At 41.6% G+C, this 19,021-nt stretch overlaps 1 protein-coding gene across 1 annotated transcript in view; it reads right to left on the bottom strand.

Annotated features, from left to right (window-relative positions):
• Positions 1-19,021, bottom strand: part of RCOR1 (REST corepressor 1) — a 118,649-nt gene that overhangs the window by 15,090 nt on the left and 84,538 nt on the right. The window contains 4 exon segments of the mRNA XM_032623197.1: positions 1,440-1,518; positions 3,897-4,015; positions 5,017-5,178; positions 6,645-6,697. Of these exon segments, the coding sequence (XP_032479088.1) occupies positions 1,440-1,518; positions 3,897-4,015; positions 5,017-5,178; positions 6,645-6,697 (413 nt within the window).

Here is a 19,021-nt window from a genome sequence, read left to right as displayed (position 1 = left end):
TGATGGGCACCAATGGGCTGAGGCCCTCTTTCCTCAGCTGTGGTGGTGGCACCCATCAGGGAACTGGTGCAGGCAGCTCTGTAACGTGGGGGTCCCCAACTAGGCCACAGAACCCTGGTCTACCCGGAGGGCCCTCGGGGACCCCACATATGCTTTATTCAATTTTTATGAATGGGCAAAATAATGCAAGACTCTAACCCCCATTTCAAAAGGCTAAGACCGTCCAGACACCCCATTGTTCTCAGTGGGCAATTTACAATAAGTAAATGTTATAGATATACCCCCCCAAGTCATGTAGAATGTTATAGATATACCCCCCCAAAGTCATGTAGAATGTTATAGATATACCCCCCTAAAGTCATGTAGAATGTTATAGATATACCCCCCAAAGTCATGTAGAATGCTATAGATATACCCCCCCAAAGTCATGTAGAATGTTATAGATATACCCCCCCAAAGTCATGTAGAATGTTATAGATATACCCCCCAAAGTCATGTAGAATGTTATAGATATACCCCCCAAAGTCATGTAGAATGTTATAGATATACCCCCCCAAAGTCATGTAGAATGTTATACCCCCCCAAAGTCATGTAGAATGTTATAGATATACCCCCCAAAGTCATGTAGAATGTTATAGATATACCCCCCCAAAGTCATGTAGAATGTTATAGATATACCCCCCCAAAGTCATGTAGAATGTTATAGATATACCCCCCAAAGTCATGTAGAATGTTATAGATATACCCCCCAAGTCATGTAGAATGTTATAGATATACCCCCCAAAGTCATGTAGAATGTTATAGATATACCCCCCCAAAGTCATGTAGAATGTTATAGATATACCCCCCAAAGTCATGCAGAATGTTATAGATATACCCCCCCAAAGTCATGTAGAATGTTATACCCCCCCAAAGTCATGTAGAATGTTATAGATATACCCCCCCCCAAAGTCATGTAGAATTGTAGGGATTCGGGGACCTCTTGGATCCAGAGACTATAAACCTTTGGCATAATGATTTTTAAAACGTGAGAGATTAAAACTTCACCATGACCCAGAGGGTGCAGGCCCCGGGCACATACAGAAGGAAGGCGGCCACCAGAGCCGAGAGGAGGGGCCGAGCTCGAGCCCGGTCCTAACAAGGCCCCTATGTAACCTGCTGAGCGAAGGGCCCAGGAAAGAAGGCAGTGAGAACTGTTACCCTACATAAAAACTTTCCTCGTTGATGCCATTTTTTCCTTTAAGGCTTCCTTTCTCGTATTTCTTAGCAAACAAAATTCTAAGTTCTACAAAGCAAAGTTAGTATTGTTTAAAAAGCCATACCATGATGCCTTGTACACAGCACCTAATATATTAAGTAGAATGAGAAAAAGGAATGTTTTACTTATGAAACTAGTAATGAAATTTATTTGTCTTAACAGTACTGGGGGAAAAAAATACCTCCTTTTTGCTTTCCTTGTTTTGATCAATCTCAATGTCAATGGCATTATTTCCATTTGTTTCTTCCAGTTCATCCTCACTGGAAGACAAAAACAAGTTACAGAAAGATTATTTTGTACTAATTCTATTTAATACACAAATATAAGCAATATATTGATTTAATGACAGATGTAATACAAAATCAGTATATGTTTTCAGAATGCTGAGATAAATACATTTTTACAATTCAAATAAAATACCAATTCCATAGCTCTTTTAGTCTAAATGATTAAAAAAAGCTATTAAAATGGGTTTCTAACTCCCAAACCAGGCCTGAAACATTGTCGCTTTATTATTTGTAAAGTGTTTTCTCTCAACTAAAAATGTCAAATTTAAGACATTTACTTTAATTCTCCATAAGTAGCTAATGGAGGACCAGGACATGATCATTAGATATAACTGAGAAATTATTCAGGAATAAAGCCTATTGTATTGGGAATAAATTCACCAACAAGTAAAAATCCATGTTCAAGTCCCACCTGTCTACTCACAACTACACAAGTCTGAGAATGGGAGAGGCTTTCTGGTGGCTCGAATAACTGGTATTTTAAAGTTAATTTTAAAAAGAACGCTCACAAAAAACAAACAAACGAAAAAGAACGCTCGCATTGATATGGTGCATGCTTTTGTTTATATCCTTCCACGCAGTATTTCTTACTTAAAAAGAAAAAAAAGGGCTTCCCTGGTGGCGCAGTGGTTGAGAGTCCGCCTCCTTTTGCTTAAAAGAAATGTGAAAGCGAAGGCTCACAGCAGCCAGGCAGCCTGCCCCAGTCTGCCTGCAGCTAAAGCCAGCTGAGCAGTGGTGGCAGCAGAACACTCAGGGTTTCAAACGTCAACACCCACTTTGTCTCAGGAACCCATCCCAGGTGACGCACCCACTGTGCTCTCCTTCTCCCCCCACCCACCCCCAAGGCCCACAGTGGTAAGAAGTTCCGGCTGAGGAAAGCATGTCTGAGAGGAGAAAGAGCCAGGGGTGGAGGGAATTTTCCCAGGCCCTGCCGTTCCTTTCACAGGGAGGTCCCGTTAGAAAGACAACAATCTCTCAGGTGCTTCTGCCGTGGCCAGGGTGCCCCTCCTCTGTTTGCATCCTGACGGCGTGAAGGTGCACCGGGAAGGTAGGAGCACCCTTGTGCAGATGCAAAGTGAGAACAATGCCCTTATCGCTTCATCCTCAAGGATAACAAATCCCAATCTTCTTTTTTTTAAATTTAATTCTGATTTCAGCTTAGTAAACCGCACTTGTTTGTAGTAACAGACTTAGTTTATAAACAGTAAACTAGACCTAACATATAAAGGAAACAAGGAATTTTAATCAAAAATTGCTATAACACTAAAAACAAATTCAGTAGAGTTTGCTACTTTTCCTTTGGTCACAAAGAGTACTGATCCATAAATAGACCCACTAGTTATGTATGTTGCAGACTAAAAAATATGCAGATGTGTCAAGGTCAACAATTTTACAGAATCTTATGGTTGGAAAGAGCTTCGCAGGTGTCTCCAAAAGTGATAATTCTCAATCTGTCCCCACAGGTTATTCTCTTTCATTTGAAATCATAAGATACTCTCCTAACACAGGGCCACAGAGATCATACAGTTTATACTTCTTCATTTTATTTTGCACTGTTAATTTATAAAAATAATATATTACAGAAAATATAATTTTTAAAAGCCACCTATATTCCCACTACCATAAAACCCACTATGTCTGTGTGCTGCCTTCTAGAGCTGAAGCATCTTCATCTTAGAGCTGAGGAAACAGAGGCCTGGAAAGGAGTGCATTGACCCAACCTGCCTGTGAGACCATCAGCAGACGCTCCAGCGGAGACCAGAACCCACTTCTGCGGGTGAGCAAAGGCCGCCTCCCTGACTCTGCTGTGCGTAAGGCTGAGGGCGTGGTGGTTAAGGTGCGTCCTATGCACTGAGCTGTCCTTAAAACGAACTTCCTTGTTAAGAGTCATAAAATGTTCCCCTCTCACTCACTCACATACACAAAACGGATGGTAAAAAAAAGGAAGAAGGAAATCTAAACTGTAGATTTTAACATACCAAACATAAAAAGGTCAACTGAATCCTGCAGAAGCACACCAAGTAAATTTCAACATAAGAAGAGATTCCTTTTTACTAAAAGAAGACGCCCTTAAGGGGCACAGAGGAATGTGTTGGAAAGTTCACTCATTTGGAACAAAGTGTGCTGACTGCAGAGTGGTGAGAAAAGACACCTTTAGAAGGCAGCACTCATGCATTAACACAGCTCATGAGCATGGAGCTGAAGAATATTTGTGTATGTTCTGGTTCCACCAGGAAGGAACTGGGGGAAATCCGGTCCCTCTACCTTTCCTTTGTGTACCCACCAGCTCTTAGAAATGCCGGTGCAAAGATCTCCAAAGGGGTGAGACACCACCCCGCGTGCATACTGACCTTTCCTCCCGCTCCCGTTTCTGTTTCCGAGCGTGGCGATCCATCACGCTGGTTTTAGTCCTCGTCTTCTTCCAGGAGTAGTAAAATTTCACCAGGCTTGCTATAGATTTATCAGGAAGCTAAATACAAAAAATGAGTTGGCTTAGACTTAAAGCTAATCTTTAAAAATCAAATGTGTGTAGATATATTTCATAAGGATCACTCTCATGTATTCAGAAATGTCCTAAGTCACAGCCATTTTTCTCTGAATTCACAAAAGAACTCTCATCGATACATTTTCAAATTACTGAAGTTTGACTGTAAGTGAAACTTAGCCCATGAAAGACTGCAGTCAGCTTAAGATGAATCAGAGTTTTCACACGACTACAGCTTCTAACATAACTTCTAGGTTATTTTTTTTTAATTCATTTTAGCACTAATGTAACCGTCAGTAAGCTTTCACAGTAGGAGTCCACCAAATACCTTTCTAGAAGTGACAGGTCAGCAAAACTCCCCAGGGAGACAGGGGTCCCATGATGTTTGGCCTCATCCACCATCAGAGACCCTTTCTATCAGAACACTCTGGGGGGACTTCCCTGGTGGCACAGTGGTTAAGAATCCACCTGCCAATGCAGGGGACATGGGTTCAATCCCTGGTCCAGGAAGATCCCACATGCCACGGAGCAACTAAGCCCATGCGCCACAACTGCTGAGCCCACGCGCCGCAACTACTGAAGCCCGCGCACCTAGAGCCCGTGCTCTACAACAAGAGAAGCCACTGCAAAATGAGAAGCCCGCGCACTGCAACGAAGAGGAGCCCCTGCTCGCTGCAACTAGAGAGAAAGCCCGCGTGCAGCAATGAAGACCCAATGCAGCCAAAAAAAAAAGAAAGGACACTCAGGGTTGTTCCGACAAGAGGGGTGGGGTGGGGTGGGCTGAGGTACAGCTATCAAGCTGGGAGGTGCTAGGGAATAGCTCACTCTTGTAATGTGAAGCCTCTCACGCACCCAGTAGCTTGCAGTGAGCTGCTTTATTAAAAACGGGAACACTCATGCTCGAGGATGACAGCCCTACCCCTCAGGTACATTGCGGGGCCGGGGGGGTTGGGGGGGGCACACAGTGAATGGTCTCACCTACTCACCATTTGTTGGATTCTATGAAAAGTTTTGCCGTGAAAACTAAAGGCTTGCTCAAATAAGACTTTATCTTCCACAGTCCACTCATCTGGGAAGGGGGTAAAGTTGGGCAAGTCGGCCAATGACTTTTCAATATTATGCTTATGCCAAAAGAGCATCCCAAGAGCCTAGAAAAACAGTATCAGTGAAATTTTTAGACCAACAACATGACTGACATGACTGAAACATTAAAGTGGAAATGAGGCTGGCACAAGAAGAGCAAGTATTTCTTCATCCCCAGACAAATTCACAAATGGCGAACCCACGTACACTGCTAAGTGGCAGACGCTGATCCGTGCCCTTTTGTACACTAACTCATTTGTCTCAAGCCCTATGAGATTAAGTTCCATTATTCTCAATTCTCAAGTTGGAATATGGAGGCCCTGAGAAATTCAGTAACTTGCCAATGGTCACAGCTAGTAAACAGCAGAAGCAGTGGGACTCTGGAAGCTGTGCTCGTACAGGGTCACACTCTAAAGCCACTGGATATGAAGGAGAAAGTAACTCAAAGAGCACACAATTGTTTGTTATTCTTTTGCCAAAAAATTTCAAATCTAAAGAGTTTTTTCCAGCTCAGAAAGGAAAAAAAATACAAATGGGTAAGGAACAAATTAGAAACAAGAGAGTTCAGGAATACTTTCCAAAGAAAACTCCCTGTATGTCAATTTTAAAGTGGAAATGATCATACTTTTGAAGACCAAAATCCTTAAAAATATATACAAGTGTAATCAGCAATCATCCAATAATAATTACACTTTCTAAATAGAAAAAAAATCGATGATTTTCTGAGGAGCTTTGTAAAGTTCATAAGTAGGGTTTGGAGAAAGAGAAGCATACACACTTCTTGCTTTGAAAGATTCTGAAACTACCTTATTGTAATTGGTTTTCCTGACAGTTCTACCAGGGTAGAATGACTAAAAGTAAGGCCAAGGCTAAAAGAAAGGGTCCAAGTCTATATAACCAAAATCAGTGGTATCCTCAGGCATTAGGGTAAATGAAAAATTTTGGTAATTTACAGGCTGTAAAATCTAGATCAGTACAAAGGAAAGCACTAATCCAATTTAATGTGATTACCTGAAAGAATCGTAATTAGAAATAAGGCTGAAATAAGATATCATCACACTTTGGGAGAAAAATTAATCTTGTGGATTTCTCATTAATTGGCTCCAAACAATTTTTTAAAAACCTTAGTCAAATTTTACAACCAGAAAGTGATTCAAAGCAATTAATATTAAAACAGGTTTGAGTGTGACACCATGAGTCAGGAAAAAAACCATCACACAACCACAAGAATGATAAACAAATCCCATATTCAAATACGAAAGCATTATGCCCAAGTATCCAGCACCTAAGAGCCACTGCTCCCCTAAACAGGGCAGACTGGCAGGAACACATACATGCTTTTCCAATCAAAGGGTCTTCTACCACTTATCTCAAGCAGTAGAAAAGGGGACTAGAGCCTTGTATAATACTGCTAGTGACTACAAAGAAAGGCTAGTGAGCAAACAGTGCTACCCAACACAGAGAACAGAAGAAAATTAACAGGTCAACTATAAACCCCATTTGTAACAACAAAGGAAAACCATGCCATTACCTGTTCCATGTTGTACCCATGCTTCTCTTTGGCAATGGCAACGTATTCATCCACTGAAAAACAAGACAAGAGGCCAGTAAACAAACCGAGGGGCAGGGCACAGTCTACGGGCACCAGAATGGACACTGACGTATACGTATTTCAGGCCGGCCATGCACAAGAATAAAAATAAAGACTAGACAGGAACAAAATAGAGCTGAATAATATGATCTCATTATGGGTCCTCCATATATAAACCCCACAGAGAAATGGCTGAAAAAATACTCACAGTACTTATTTCTGGATGGTGAGATTATAATTCTGTTTGTGTTTTTAACAAGGTTCTACTTAAATTTTCTATGATAAATATTACTTTGGTACTTTGAAAGTAATTATTTAGAAATAAAAAGAAATATTAAATAGGGGTTTGCTTTTAAGTCTCAGCTGAGGTTGAAGAACAAGCAACCCACTTTTATGTTAAAAAAAATCTAAGAGATAAATTACATGCACCACCGCCTAGTATTTGCTCTCAAACTCCCAAACAAGGTGGCTAATGCCAGCTCCCGAGCACTAAGGAAACACCCAGGAAAACTAACAGCCTCAAGCCCCGGAGGCTGCCACCCCCAGCGACAAACCTCCCTCCTCTCTACACTTTCTAGCCTTTCTCCCAGAAAAATAAGAGACTACTAATCAACAAGCACTTCTTTATTCATATATGACTTTTCTTCATAAACTACAAAAATAATACAAGCTTGAAAATCAAATAGCACAGAATTGTACGAAACAAACACTAAATCCTACTAGCCCCTATTGCCCTTCCCTCAAAACTCACTCTCCAGGTGCAACGACCAGACTTAGAGTTGAGAAAATAAGGCTGAGTGTTACAGCAGACACCTAATAAAAGTCAGTGCTTCTAAGTTTCAGAATGCTATTCAATTCTATCACAACCATCCTTCCTAATTTTGGTATAACTGACAACTAACTAGGAAAAAGAAATCAATTTTGGAAAAGAATTCAAACTCATTAGCATATATTCTAATATAAGGGGAAAATTTCTTCCACTGACAAGAGTCAATTAAGACACTAATTTTCTATTTTCTTTTTTACATCTAAAATACAAACTGACTGGTTACTCCACTCAGAAGAGAGTAAAATTCCAATTTACCTGAGAGTCAGTGAATGATAAAGGCCCTTGTTTGTCCCCAAAGTTGACACTGGTGATTTTTATTTATTTTTAAAATATTCATTCATTCATTCATTTTGTTGTGCCAGGTCTTAGGCACATGGGCTCCTTGGTTGCTGCCAGTGTGCTCCTTAGTTGTGGCATGCAAACTTAGTTGCGGCATGCATGTGGGATCTAGTTCCCTGACCAGGGATTGAACCTGGACCCCCTGCATGAGGAGTGCGGAGTCTTAACCACTGCGCCACCAGGGAAGTCCCGTAACTGGTGATTTTTAAACTTGGGGGCGTAAATATTCCGAAGTGTGTCCCTTGTTTTACTTCACAATAGGGTAGATTATGCCAAATAAGAGAAAAATGCTCAAACGTTCAAAAAGAAAAAAAGGGCTTCCCTGGTGGCGCAGTGGTTGGGAGTCCGCCTGCCAATGCAGGGGACGCGGGTTTGTGCCCTGGTCCGGGAAGATCCCACATGCCGCGGAGCGGCTGGGCCCGTGAGCCATGGCCGCTGAGCCTGCGCGTCGGAGCCTGTGCTTGAGGCTACAACAGTGAGAGGCCTGCGTACGGCAAAAAAAACCAAACAAACAAAAAAGTAAGGCTGCAGAGCGGGTGGCTGTGCACACCTGGCCAGAGATAACTCTTCTGAGAGGTGCCTAGATGCTGCCAGCGGCACCTAGAGCCCGGCGCTGGACCGCAGGTCAGAGGACAAAGACCAGGTAATGAGATGTGCACAAGTCAAGAACACGTGAGAGAGGAAGAGAGAAAAACAATGTACAGTGAACTGAGGGTCAACCCTGGAGGTCTGCTTTAAGGGTTCCTTCTTTTAATAAATATTTAGTGAACAAACAATAAACGAACCTCAAACTTCTGCTATATAATCTCAACTCTGCGAGCATACAGCTTTCCAGACGCTGTTATTCACCTTAGCTGAGTAAGCAATGTGTGACGTGTGCACACATTCAGTCATGTGATCACCAGTCAGTCAAATGATCTTTAAGCAAATAATGCACAGGCTGGATGCGATGCAGGAGGCCCTCGAGAGCCTGTCCTGCCCACAGCTCGCTCTCGGGGCAGAACCAGAATCTGCTACATGAGTAACAGGGTCCATTAAACCTGTCCCCATTGTCTCTCACCAGATTTACCTTAAAAATTACAAGGGAAACAAAAGCATTCTTTAGATGCGTTTTCTATTTTCATCTGTTCTTTTGTTTTAACACAAAAATTAGCTGGTGGTAGGGCCAGGAAAACAGACTAACACAGTGGATTCCAGCTGCTGCAGCTAAGGGTAAATGTAACATTTGCCACATTGTAAACTGCAAGGTGCTCTTATACGGTGGCTTTTCAAGTCACTCATCTTTTAGGTTTTCTTGAAGACCACCCTGCGGACTCAAATCTAAAGCAAAGGAAGAACGCTGTCATAGCTACTTAAGTAAAGTCACCTGGTATGTCTACCAGGCGCCTTGAAGGTGTGATGAAATAAGTTAATATATGGGGAGCCTTACAACTTGTAAAAGAATTACCATCTGATACCCACTAGCAAAAATACCATTTTTCATTCTTTTCATTGCTCAATGTCCAATAAAGGTTAGACAAACATTTGCTGAATGAATGCTGGGGGACCTGTGATATGTACAATGTCAACATTTTCAGTTCTTTTTCTAGCAAGTTGAAAGGCAGCATGTATCATTAAAAAGCCTACAGATAACAAATGCTGGAGAGGGTGTTGAGAAAAGGGGACCCTCCTACACTGTTGGTGGGAATGTGAACTGGTGCAGCCACTGTGGAAAACAGCATGGAGGTTCCTTAAAAAACTCAAAATAGGGGCTTCCCTGGTGGCACAGTGGTTGAGAGTCCGCCTGCTGAGGCAGGGTACACAGGTTCGTGGCCCCGGTCTGGGAAGATCCCACATGCCGCGGAGCGGCTGGGCCCGTGAGCCATGGCTGCTGAGCCTGCGGGTCCGGAGCCTGTGCTCCGCAATGGGAGAGGCCACAGCAGTGAGAGGCCCGCGTACCGCAAAAAACAAAACAAAAACTAAAAATTGAGCTACCATATGATCCAGCAATCCCACTCCTGGGCATATATCTGGAAAAGATATATGCACCCCAATGTTCACAGCAGCACTATTTACAGTAGCCAAGACATGGGAACAACCCAAGTGCTCATTAACAGATGACTGGCTTAAGAAGATGGGGTGTATTTATACAACGGAGTATTATTCAGCCATGAAAAAGAATGAAATATTGCCATTTGCAGCAACATGGATGGACCTAGAGATTATCATACTAAGTGAAGTAAGTTGGACAGAGAAAGACCAATATCTGACATCACGCATCCATGGAATCTAAAAAATAATACAAATCAATTTAAATACAAAACAAAAACAGACTCATACTTATGGTTATTACCAAAGTGGAAAGGGGGAGGGGTAGACAAATTAGGGGTATGGGATTAACAGATCCAAACTACTATACATAAAATAGGCAACAAAGATTTACTGTATAGCACAGGGAACTATAGTCAATATCTTGTATAACCCTGTAATGGAAAATAATCTAAAAATATATATATGTAAAAAACGGAATCACTTTGCTGTTCACCTGAAACTAACATAATATTGTAAATCAACTGTACCTCAATTTAAAAAGAAAGGAAGGAAGGGAGGGAGGGAGGGAGAGAGAGAGAAAGAGAAAGGAAGCAAGGAAGGAAGGAAGAAAGAAAGAAAGAAAGGAGGGAGGGAGGGAGGCAGGGAGGAGGAAAGGCAGCACAGGTCACGTATTGGGTAAGAAAGACTCAGGTCAGATCTTGGCTCTGTCTCTTGATAAAACGAGTTCACAGCTAGCGGTGCCTGGCGCATAGTAAGCCCCATATTTGAAACTGTGTTACCCTTAGCAACTTCCTAAACCTTCGTAGGAAGTTGCTCTCCCCGGAAAAGCTGGGTTATAGCACCTGACTGAAAACTACAGCACAGCAGGAACCCCTCCTCTCCCCTCCTCCTCACACAATGTTTCGGACTAGAGTTAATTCAGAATACAGCCATTGGCACAAACAATGCTGCGGACAGGGCTTGTCTCTTACTACCTTCCCACCCTGTATAGTCCCCAGCCCTCATTCCCTTTCATCATCAGAGGGCATGGCCACCCATCACAGTTTCTGGACTCCCGATGCCCTCCCCACCACCTGCCTGACACAGCCTGCCAGGAACTATGGGTAGGTCATGAAGAAAATGGAAAGTGTACATTTTTCAAAACCTCCCATGTGCTTTCCTTAAGCAAAAGTGAGCTTTCAACCTAAGAAAACAAAATCCACTCCCAACTGCCTTGTCTGTGGACAAAAGATGAAACAGGAAGGGAAGCAAGAGAAGTACAAGCTGCCTGAGACAAAGAAAGCCGGGGTCCGTGGGGTCATTTCCAACACTTTCTTTTATCTGGCAACAATAATCTTGACTTTGCCTGTAGAAGACTGAAGGTTAACCAGAGTCCATCCCAATCTGGGGCGAGGAGCCACTGCGGGCAGAGTCACTGAATGAGCTGTGATCAGGACATCCCAAGGTCCCTGGCCCGGGCATCTGCACCCACCAGCCTTCCCCAAGGCACAGGCCAGAAGCACGTGTTTCTTGTGCAGCTTAGCTAACAGTCTAATCCGTCGTCAGCAGCAGAAGAATCAGACACAGAGTTAAGTGTACTCTGCTTTAAAAACAATTTCAAAAGAAATAATGCAATGTTTTTAAAAACTTGAAAACTCCTATAGGAACAACCAGGGAGAACTGTCTCATCTTAAATTATGATGGATAAAGACACCTGCACCACTCTGATCCTTTAAGAAGTACACGGACTATACAAACCATGGCTTTTTTTGACAAGACCTTACCATTATGGAAAGCATAGGTGAATGAATTATGTTTTCGGGGTAACATCACTTAAAGGTAGAAGGTGTGAGAGACTTCCCTAGTTGTGCAGTGGTTAAGAATCCGCCTGCCAATGCAGGGGACACGGGTTCGAGCCCTAGTCTGGAAAGATCCCACATGCTGCGGAGCAACTAAGCCCGCAAGCCACAACTACTGAGCCCGTGCCACACTACTGAAGCCTGTGCGCCTAGAGCCCGTGCTCCGCAACGGGAGAAGCCACCGCAATGAGAAGCCCGCGCACCTCAATGAAGAGTAGCCCCCGCTCGCCACAACTAGAGAGAGAACCCGTGGGCAGCAATGAAGACCCAATGAGGCCATAAATAAATAAATAAACAAGTAAACGTATTTATTTTAAAAAAGGTAGAATGTGTGAGATTCATCAAAAAAATTTACAAAATTCGTAAAGCTCAGTCAAACGTTTATTGAACTACCCTTACTATGTACTGAACACTCTACTAAGTAGGCCAAAATACAAAAGAAAAATGATTTATTGCAGTAGCTTGAAACAACACACAGGTGGCAGAGGAGAACATAAATACACAAAATAACAGTGTAGATGCAGGATAATGTGAGAATGCAAAATACTCAGTAACTAGTGACGGCGATGATGATAACTCAAGGAAAGCTTCCTAAAGATTCAACAGCTATACTGACTAATAAGAGTCACTAACATCTGAGAATTTACTATGTTCGGGCCACTGCGCTAAGCTCTCTACCAGGATTATCTTTTTAATCCTCTCCGATAATTCTATTATCACTCCCATTGACAAACGAAGAAACTGAGGCGCAGAGAAGTTAGACCATTTGGGCAGGGTCACACAGCTGGTAAGTAGCAGTGCTAGGACTCATGTACACCGAGTGTCTGGCCCCAGGACCCATGGCGTTAAACCTCCGTTAACTACCCCATCTCTTTGAGTAAGGGAGATGGGGGGAAGGGCATGTCAGATAAGAACAGTCTCCACGGTAGAGAGAACTGAGCAAGGCACATCAACACGATCTATTCAGTTTGAATGAAGTTAAGAAAACAGAACTGTGGCTGATGAAGGAAGGGACAGAAACTGAGGGTAACAGGCAAATGGCTGCCTCCTGCGAGGCTTCACTGGTTTCTATATTCATGTTTTAACCCAATGACCTAAATGCTCCCAGTACCATTAGTAAAATCTCAAATTCAATTGCAAAAAGGGGAAGAATGCAGATGAAAACTGCCCCCTTAACCTTAACTCAGCCTTCCCTCCCCCAGATACTGCAGCGATTTGGAATACCTTGTGATCTTGCATAGTCTATGCAGAGCAAGAGGCTGACACCATAAGGTGTGCTGAGGACAAAGCTACAGCCTTAATACAGCTTTTTAAAATTTTTACCATCATAACATTTACAGTAGCTTTAGGTGCTGCAAAGGAAATACGGTACCAATTTCTCTCTCGTAACTCAAAATGAGCATGCTAAGTTTTCTTCAAGAATACGGTAACAACTATCGTGGTACCTCTTTTTATTATTAAATAAGAAATGAGTTATCACTGTAACTCGCTGAGAATCAAAATGAGCTTAAATCATTTAGGTAGAGCAACTATGCCACCTGGTGGGCACAAACATTACTACAGCTAATATTTCAGTGACCCCTCTGAATATCTTGCGGTGGGGGATAGAGGGCTTAAGAAATAAGCCACAGAGTCTCAGCCAGAGCACAATGTAATGTAATGAACCAGTCCTTCCTAGTCAATGATGAAACACATCTTCTTCATGACAATGCTATTTCATAATGTAGTTTTGTTAAAATCCCACTCTAAAGAAAGAGCTCCTCCCACCCTCCGGCATCCCAGTAAATACTACAAAATCCAGCCCAGTCTCACAGACAATCTGATCAAGTGGAAATAAGAAATATGAATACTCTACTAAGCCATACACGCTGAAATTCAGCTTCTGGCATCCGTTGCTACCTAATCCACCCAGAATCAACGTACACAACTCTGAACAAGTCCTACCCCTGACTCTGTGCCAGTTTCCTCATCACATAAGAATGGATTGACCCTTATGTCTTCCAGGGCTAAGATTTTAAGAGTAATTTTAAAAACATCTAAATGTTAAATTTAAACGTTTTTTGTGTGCTGCATTAAACATTTTTTCCAAGAAAAGGATAAGAGCATCCCTCCCCCTTTACTCTAGTATTCATACATTTGTGTATTCTCCAGAAAGGCATACACAGAATCTCCCATATTTTAAAAACTGATCATCACTAGAATGAATGACATTTAGTTGTGACTAATCAAAACAATAACCACCTTTTTCCTTAAAAATGCCCAAAGTCTACGGTAAAGAGTAAGATCAACGCAGTGACACACTATCCTCTTGCATCTCTGTCACACCAAGTCAACTTACTTGATGACTGAGTCCCTCACAGCAGGCAGCCGTGCACTCAGAATAATCTTGTTTGCTGTCCTGTGCTTTGCTTTGTGTACATGAGCTGAAGGAAGGAACCATGCTCACAACAAGGTCTGCATCTCCCTCAATTGAGGCAACATTCCCTGACATTAAAAGAGGGGGAAAAAGGGCTTCCCTGGTGGCTCAGTGGTTGAGAGTCCGCCTGCCGATGCAGGGGACACGGGTTCGTGCCCCGGTCCGGGAGGATCCCACATGCCGCAGAGCGGCTGGGCCCGTGAGCCATGGCTGCTGAGCCTGCGCGTCTGGAGCCTACGCTCCGCAATGGGAGAGGCCACAACAGTGAGAGGCCCGCGTACCGCAAAAAAAAAAAAAAAAAAAAAAAAAAGGGGGGTGGGGTGGGGAGACTAACAGTTGTTTCACCTATAACCTCATAGCGGACTCTAGTGGAAAGAGCCCTAGACCATGAGTCAAAGTCCTTAGTTTCCATCAGGAACTTGCAGGCTAAGCCCATTTCATCACTTGTAAAATAATAAGTATTCTATAAATACTTTGTATAAAAATACACATATATAAATATATATACACATATAAATGCTTTGCATACTTTGTATAAAAATAAAGAAGAGTCGATATATACAGATGAAAAGTATTAAAATTAATTCCTTCATAAACATTTGTGAGATTCAACCAGAAGGAAGGGATGCAACAGTTTACAACCACAGAATTAGTTTAGCAAGAGAACCTGCCCAGTCCTTGAACTCCGTCCATCAGAGCTGTGCTCCAATTCAACAGTTCCTAATCCTGTCTGCTAAAAATCATCTGACAAACGTCTTTAAAATACTGACTCTTGGGCTCCACCCTGTTTTGTAAATGTATGTGTATACGCATGTATGTGGGTTCATGTTTATGTCTGTATATATGTGTGTGCATGGATGTGTATGTATACTTTATGCATAGAGTTTTTAGTAAAGTATGATGTGCGTAGAGAGAAGCACTTATATAAGGGTACAGCAAGGTGAATTCTCAGAAAATGAACACACTTAGATCACGGAAAGAATCTAACACACTCTTTATGTCTTTGGTTTGTTTTTACAATATCCCCAGGTGATTATGATGGGCCAGTTTTGAGAATCAATGAATTAGAGCATAAAGTTAATGTGTAAAGACCATTCCCTATTTTAATGTGATAAAAACCCTCTCAATAAACACAAAATTTTAAGGTTTTGGCATTTAAAAGAATACGACAATATCAGAACCACAGAAATGAGAAGAAATGTTCCTGCTATATAAAATACGGTTTTTGAATTTGTGAGTTGTGAATTTCAACTATGCAAAAAAAACCCTCCTGCTTGTGGGGTTCTGAGCAGGGGAGGAAGGAGGTGGTCAGAAGAAGGGTTTAAAAGTCTGTAAATCCTGGTGACTCCCTATAACTTGTATACAAACCTCACTTCATAGGGACATTTGTCCTTTAACCCTGCCTCTTCCAAACTCTATATACAATGCTCCTCCCTCCAGTACAATCCATCTGTATACAAGACACTGGAAAGACGGATCCTAAAAGAGACTCAAGTGGCCAAGGGAAACTCAGAGGGAGGCTAGGTTACAGGAAGGTGACAAAAGGCTCTGCCCATCACAAACTTCAGACAAGTCCCTTCTCTGTGGGCCTGGTTTCTTCAGCTCTAATAACAAAAGCTAGACTGCAGAGTGGGCTAGTGAGATCACGGGGGGGCATGTCTGTTGGGAGGCGGCAGGTATTCCCACTGCCGATGCTTGAATCTTGTGGGGGAGGGGGAGCATCTTCATCCACTAAAGAAATCTAAGTTTTCAAAGTAGGCTGCAGAAGAGCGATATTTTATAATAAACTAATCTGTTTTACATTTAATTATTCCCCACTGATTCAATACATCTTTTAGGCCTACTGTGTGCCCGGTACTGCTTATATATCCATGATTAAAAAGGATAGTCTCTGCCTTCATAGAACTCACAGCCCGGCCAGAGAGAGAAATAATTACACAAGTAATTAATTCCAATTGTCATAAGTGCCAGAGAAAAAGAACTATGAATGCACTTAACTGGGAAACGTGATCCGCAGAATCCTTTTCTGCTGGAAAAGGACATTATAAATTCCTGCTTACTCATATGTTATTTACAGTAGGGAAAAAATTGAAAAAATATAAATGTCCAAGAATAGGGACATGGTTAAGTAAACTAAGCTATTTGATGGGATATTATTCAGGACCAAACCTCAGTGTAACTTTTAATCATAGGAAAACTAAAATTGGAAAACTATTATATTAGTATGATCCATTTGTACTTAAAATCAGAGTATACACAAGCTCAGAGAAAAGACACGAAAGCAAAATTTTAGTAGTGGTTATAGCCAGTGTGATGAGAGGAAGGAATTACAGGCTACTTTGAATAATAAAAACAAGCTTGTACGTATACTCGTAATTACTTTTCTGAACCATTTGAGAGTGTCATATAATATATGCTGAGTATTACTCTTAAATACTCAGCATATATTTTCTAAGAGTAGTGCTCTTATGTAACGACAGAACAGTAAATTTAACACTGAAACAATACTTTAATCTGTATTCCGATCTGGCCAACCAACCCAAAATGTGCTTTACATTTGCTAAAGAATTTTAAAGTAAATCCCAGTTATTTCATATATCTATATCTATATCTATATCTATATATATCTATATATATATATATCAGTATTCATCTTTTTAAAAATGTGGATATATTTTTTGCAGAACCATAATGTCATTATCACACCTAACAAAAATAGCAAAATTCCCTGGTATGAGAAACAAAGGCATACTCGCTGGATAGTCTAAAATGTAGAAGTCCAACAATAACAAACACAGGAGAGAACACTGAGCAAATAAGTCGTGTGTTTCATTGGTAGCAGTATAAACCAGCTTGACCACCTTGGAAAATAATTTGGCATTGATCTAAATATCTATATTCCAAATAGATATCAGAAATAAGTCAAAGAATGTTCCCAGTAGTAATAGTTGGCAGTAATAAAAAACTGAGATGTCCATTGTGAACAGAAAGGATAAATAAATTACAACTTAACAAACTGAAAAATTTTAAGTTTAAAAGGATGAAGATAAGACACACTGATATGATTGAAGGGTAAGGGAGGACTAACGGAGGGCTCCCACTATCATTCAGCTCTTTGTCTCTTCTAATAAGTTTTACACATTTTCGTTAACTCTAGAGCACTTAAAAAAATAAAAACGATTTTTAAAAAGTAGTTTTCACACCCTGAAAAACATCACAAACTTCAAGCCCCCTGATAGCCATTTATTTATAAATGGCTGAAAACCAAGGCCAGTATTAGCTTACCTGACCCCTCCCTGACTCACTCCGGTCCCAGACCTAACCGATGAGAACTCTAAGTACACTCTTCCCTCTTGTCAACGCACCATACCTTTTACCAGGGCAGTTTCCCAACAGACTGTAAGCTACACGTGGGCAGACTTGCCAGATCGTTCGTTCTTGTATTCCTCCAGGACCTGACACATAAACAGTCACTCAAATATTTACTGAGTAAATAAATGGACACCACAAGGTGAGTGGCAAAGAAGAAAATGTTAGAGGGCTCCAAGTGACCCAAGTTACAGAGCAAATAGCCAAAAAGCCTATTTTCGCAAACCTCCATACGAGGAGTGTCCACACCCCATCATCTTCTCATTGGACAAGTACTGATCCACCACATGCCAAGAGAGGACTGACAGAGAGCTGAACAAGCATACCAAGCTCCTCTGCTCGTTCATTTAGCACAGAGGAGGGACATAAAGTAAGTAATACTACGCCAGGTGATGACAGGTGGAATGAAGGGAACGAAGATAAGGCAGTAGGGGTCTCTGTGCCTACTTTGTAGTGTAGTCAAGAAGGGCCCCCTCCTAGTGACCAGGAGAAACTGAGGGAGAGAACGCCATGCGGACATTTGGGAGAAGACTGATCCAGACAAAGGGAACGGAAAAGGCTCTGGACAGTGTGCTCGGGATGAGTTCCAGAGGGCAGAAGTGGGGTCAGACTACCGAGAGCCTTGTGGCAACTGTCAGGTCTTTTGACTTCAATCTGCAGTGAGTTAGAAAGTCCTGAATATAGACTCCCGACATTTACTATATATTTCTATGGAAGTTTAGACATTCACTACATACCTGTGAAGATCTCACTCACCATATAATCTTGAAAATGTGTACTGAAGTCAAATGACTTAATGCAGAAACAACTTTTGCAAATACTGCAGGTCTAAAAAGGGTTCTCATTCCAAGAAAGCTAAAACTTATTTTAAAATCTCTATTTGACTTGCCTTTTGACACAATTTTAAATTCTATATGTCTATCATGTTATATGTGTTATTTTTTTTTCTTTAAAGTTAATAGTTCGGCCAGCCTAAAATAAAAAAAGCCTTCCAGCCCGGCTGTCTCTGGCATAGCTAATGATGTCCATCTTTGTCTACTTTAACACTGAGACCAGTGCTTCGTACCATTGTTCCAGTTTCTCCTCATTTTTATAAAATAAAAACAAAGAGCAATCAATCACTTAAATAACTGCAGAAGTAATGATTATATATAACCTATACAATATGTAATGTATAAATGAGCAAAACCATCTGTTTTACTGATTCCCAATAGCCAAAAGTGACCTCGTTAACTTCTCCGCCCAAGGCAACCACAGCCGAGTCTAAGGTACCTGCTTCTTCAGGAAACTATCAACAGCGTGCAGGGCTGTGTACTGGCATCCCCCTTCCAGCTCCAATTCACCTCTTTCAAGCCCTACCTTAAAAAGAATCAAACAATAAAAAAAATCATCCTCAGATTACTCCCTTTCTTAACCTGTCCTCTCTTACTCTCTTCTAAAACTCCCTTCTAAGAATTCTCCCAGGCCACAGTTTTGTATTACATTTGACCATACA

This window comes from Phocoena sinus, chromosome 2, assembly GCF_008692025.1.
Source record: "Phocoena sinus isolate mPhoSin1 chromosome 2, mPhoSin1.pri, whole genome shotgun sequence".
NCBI classification, from domain to species: Eukaryota; Metazoa; Chordata; class Mammalia; order Artiodactyla; family Phocoenidae; genus Phocoena; species Phocoena sinus.
This window is presented reverse-complemented; position numbering and strand designations above follow the sequence as displayed.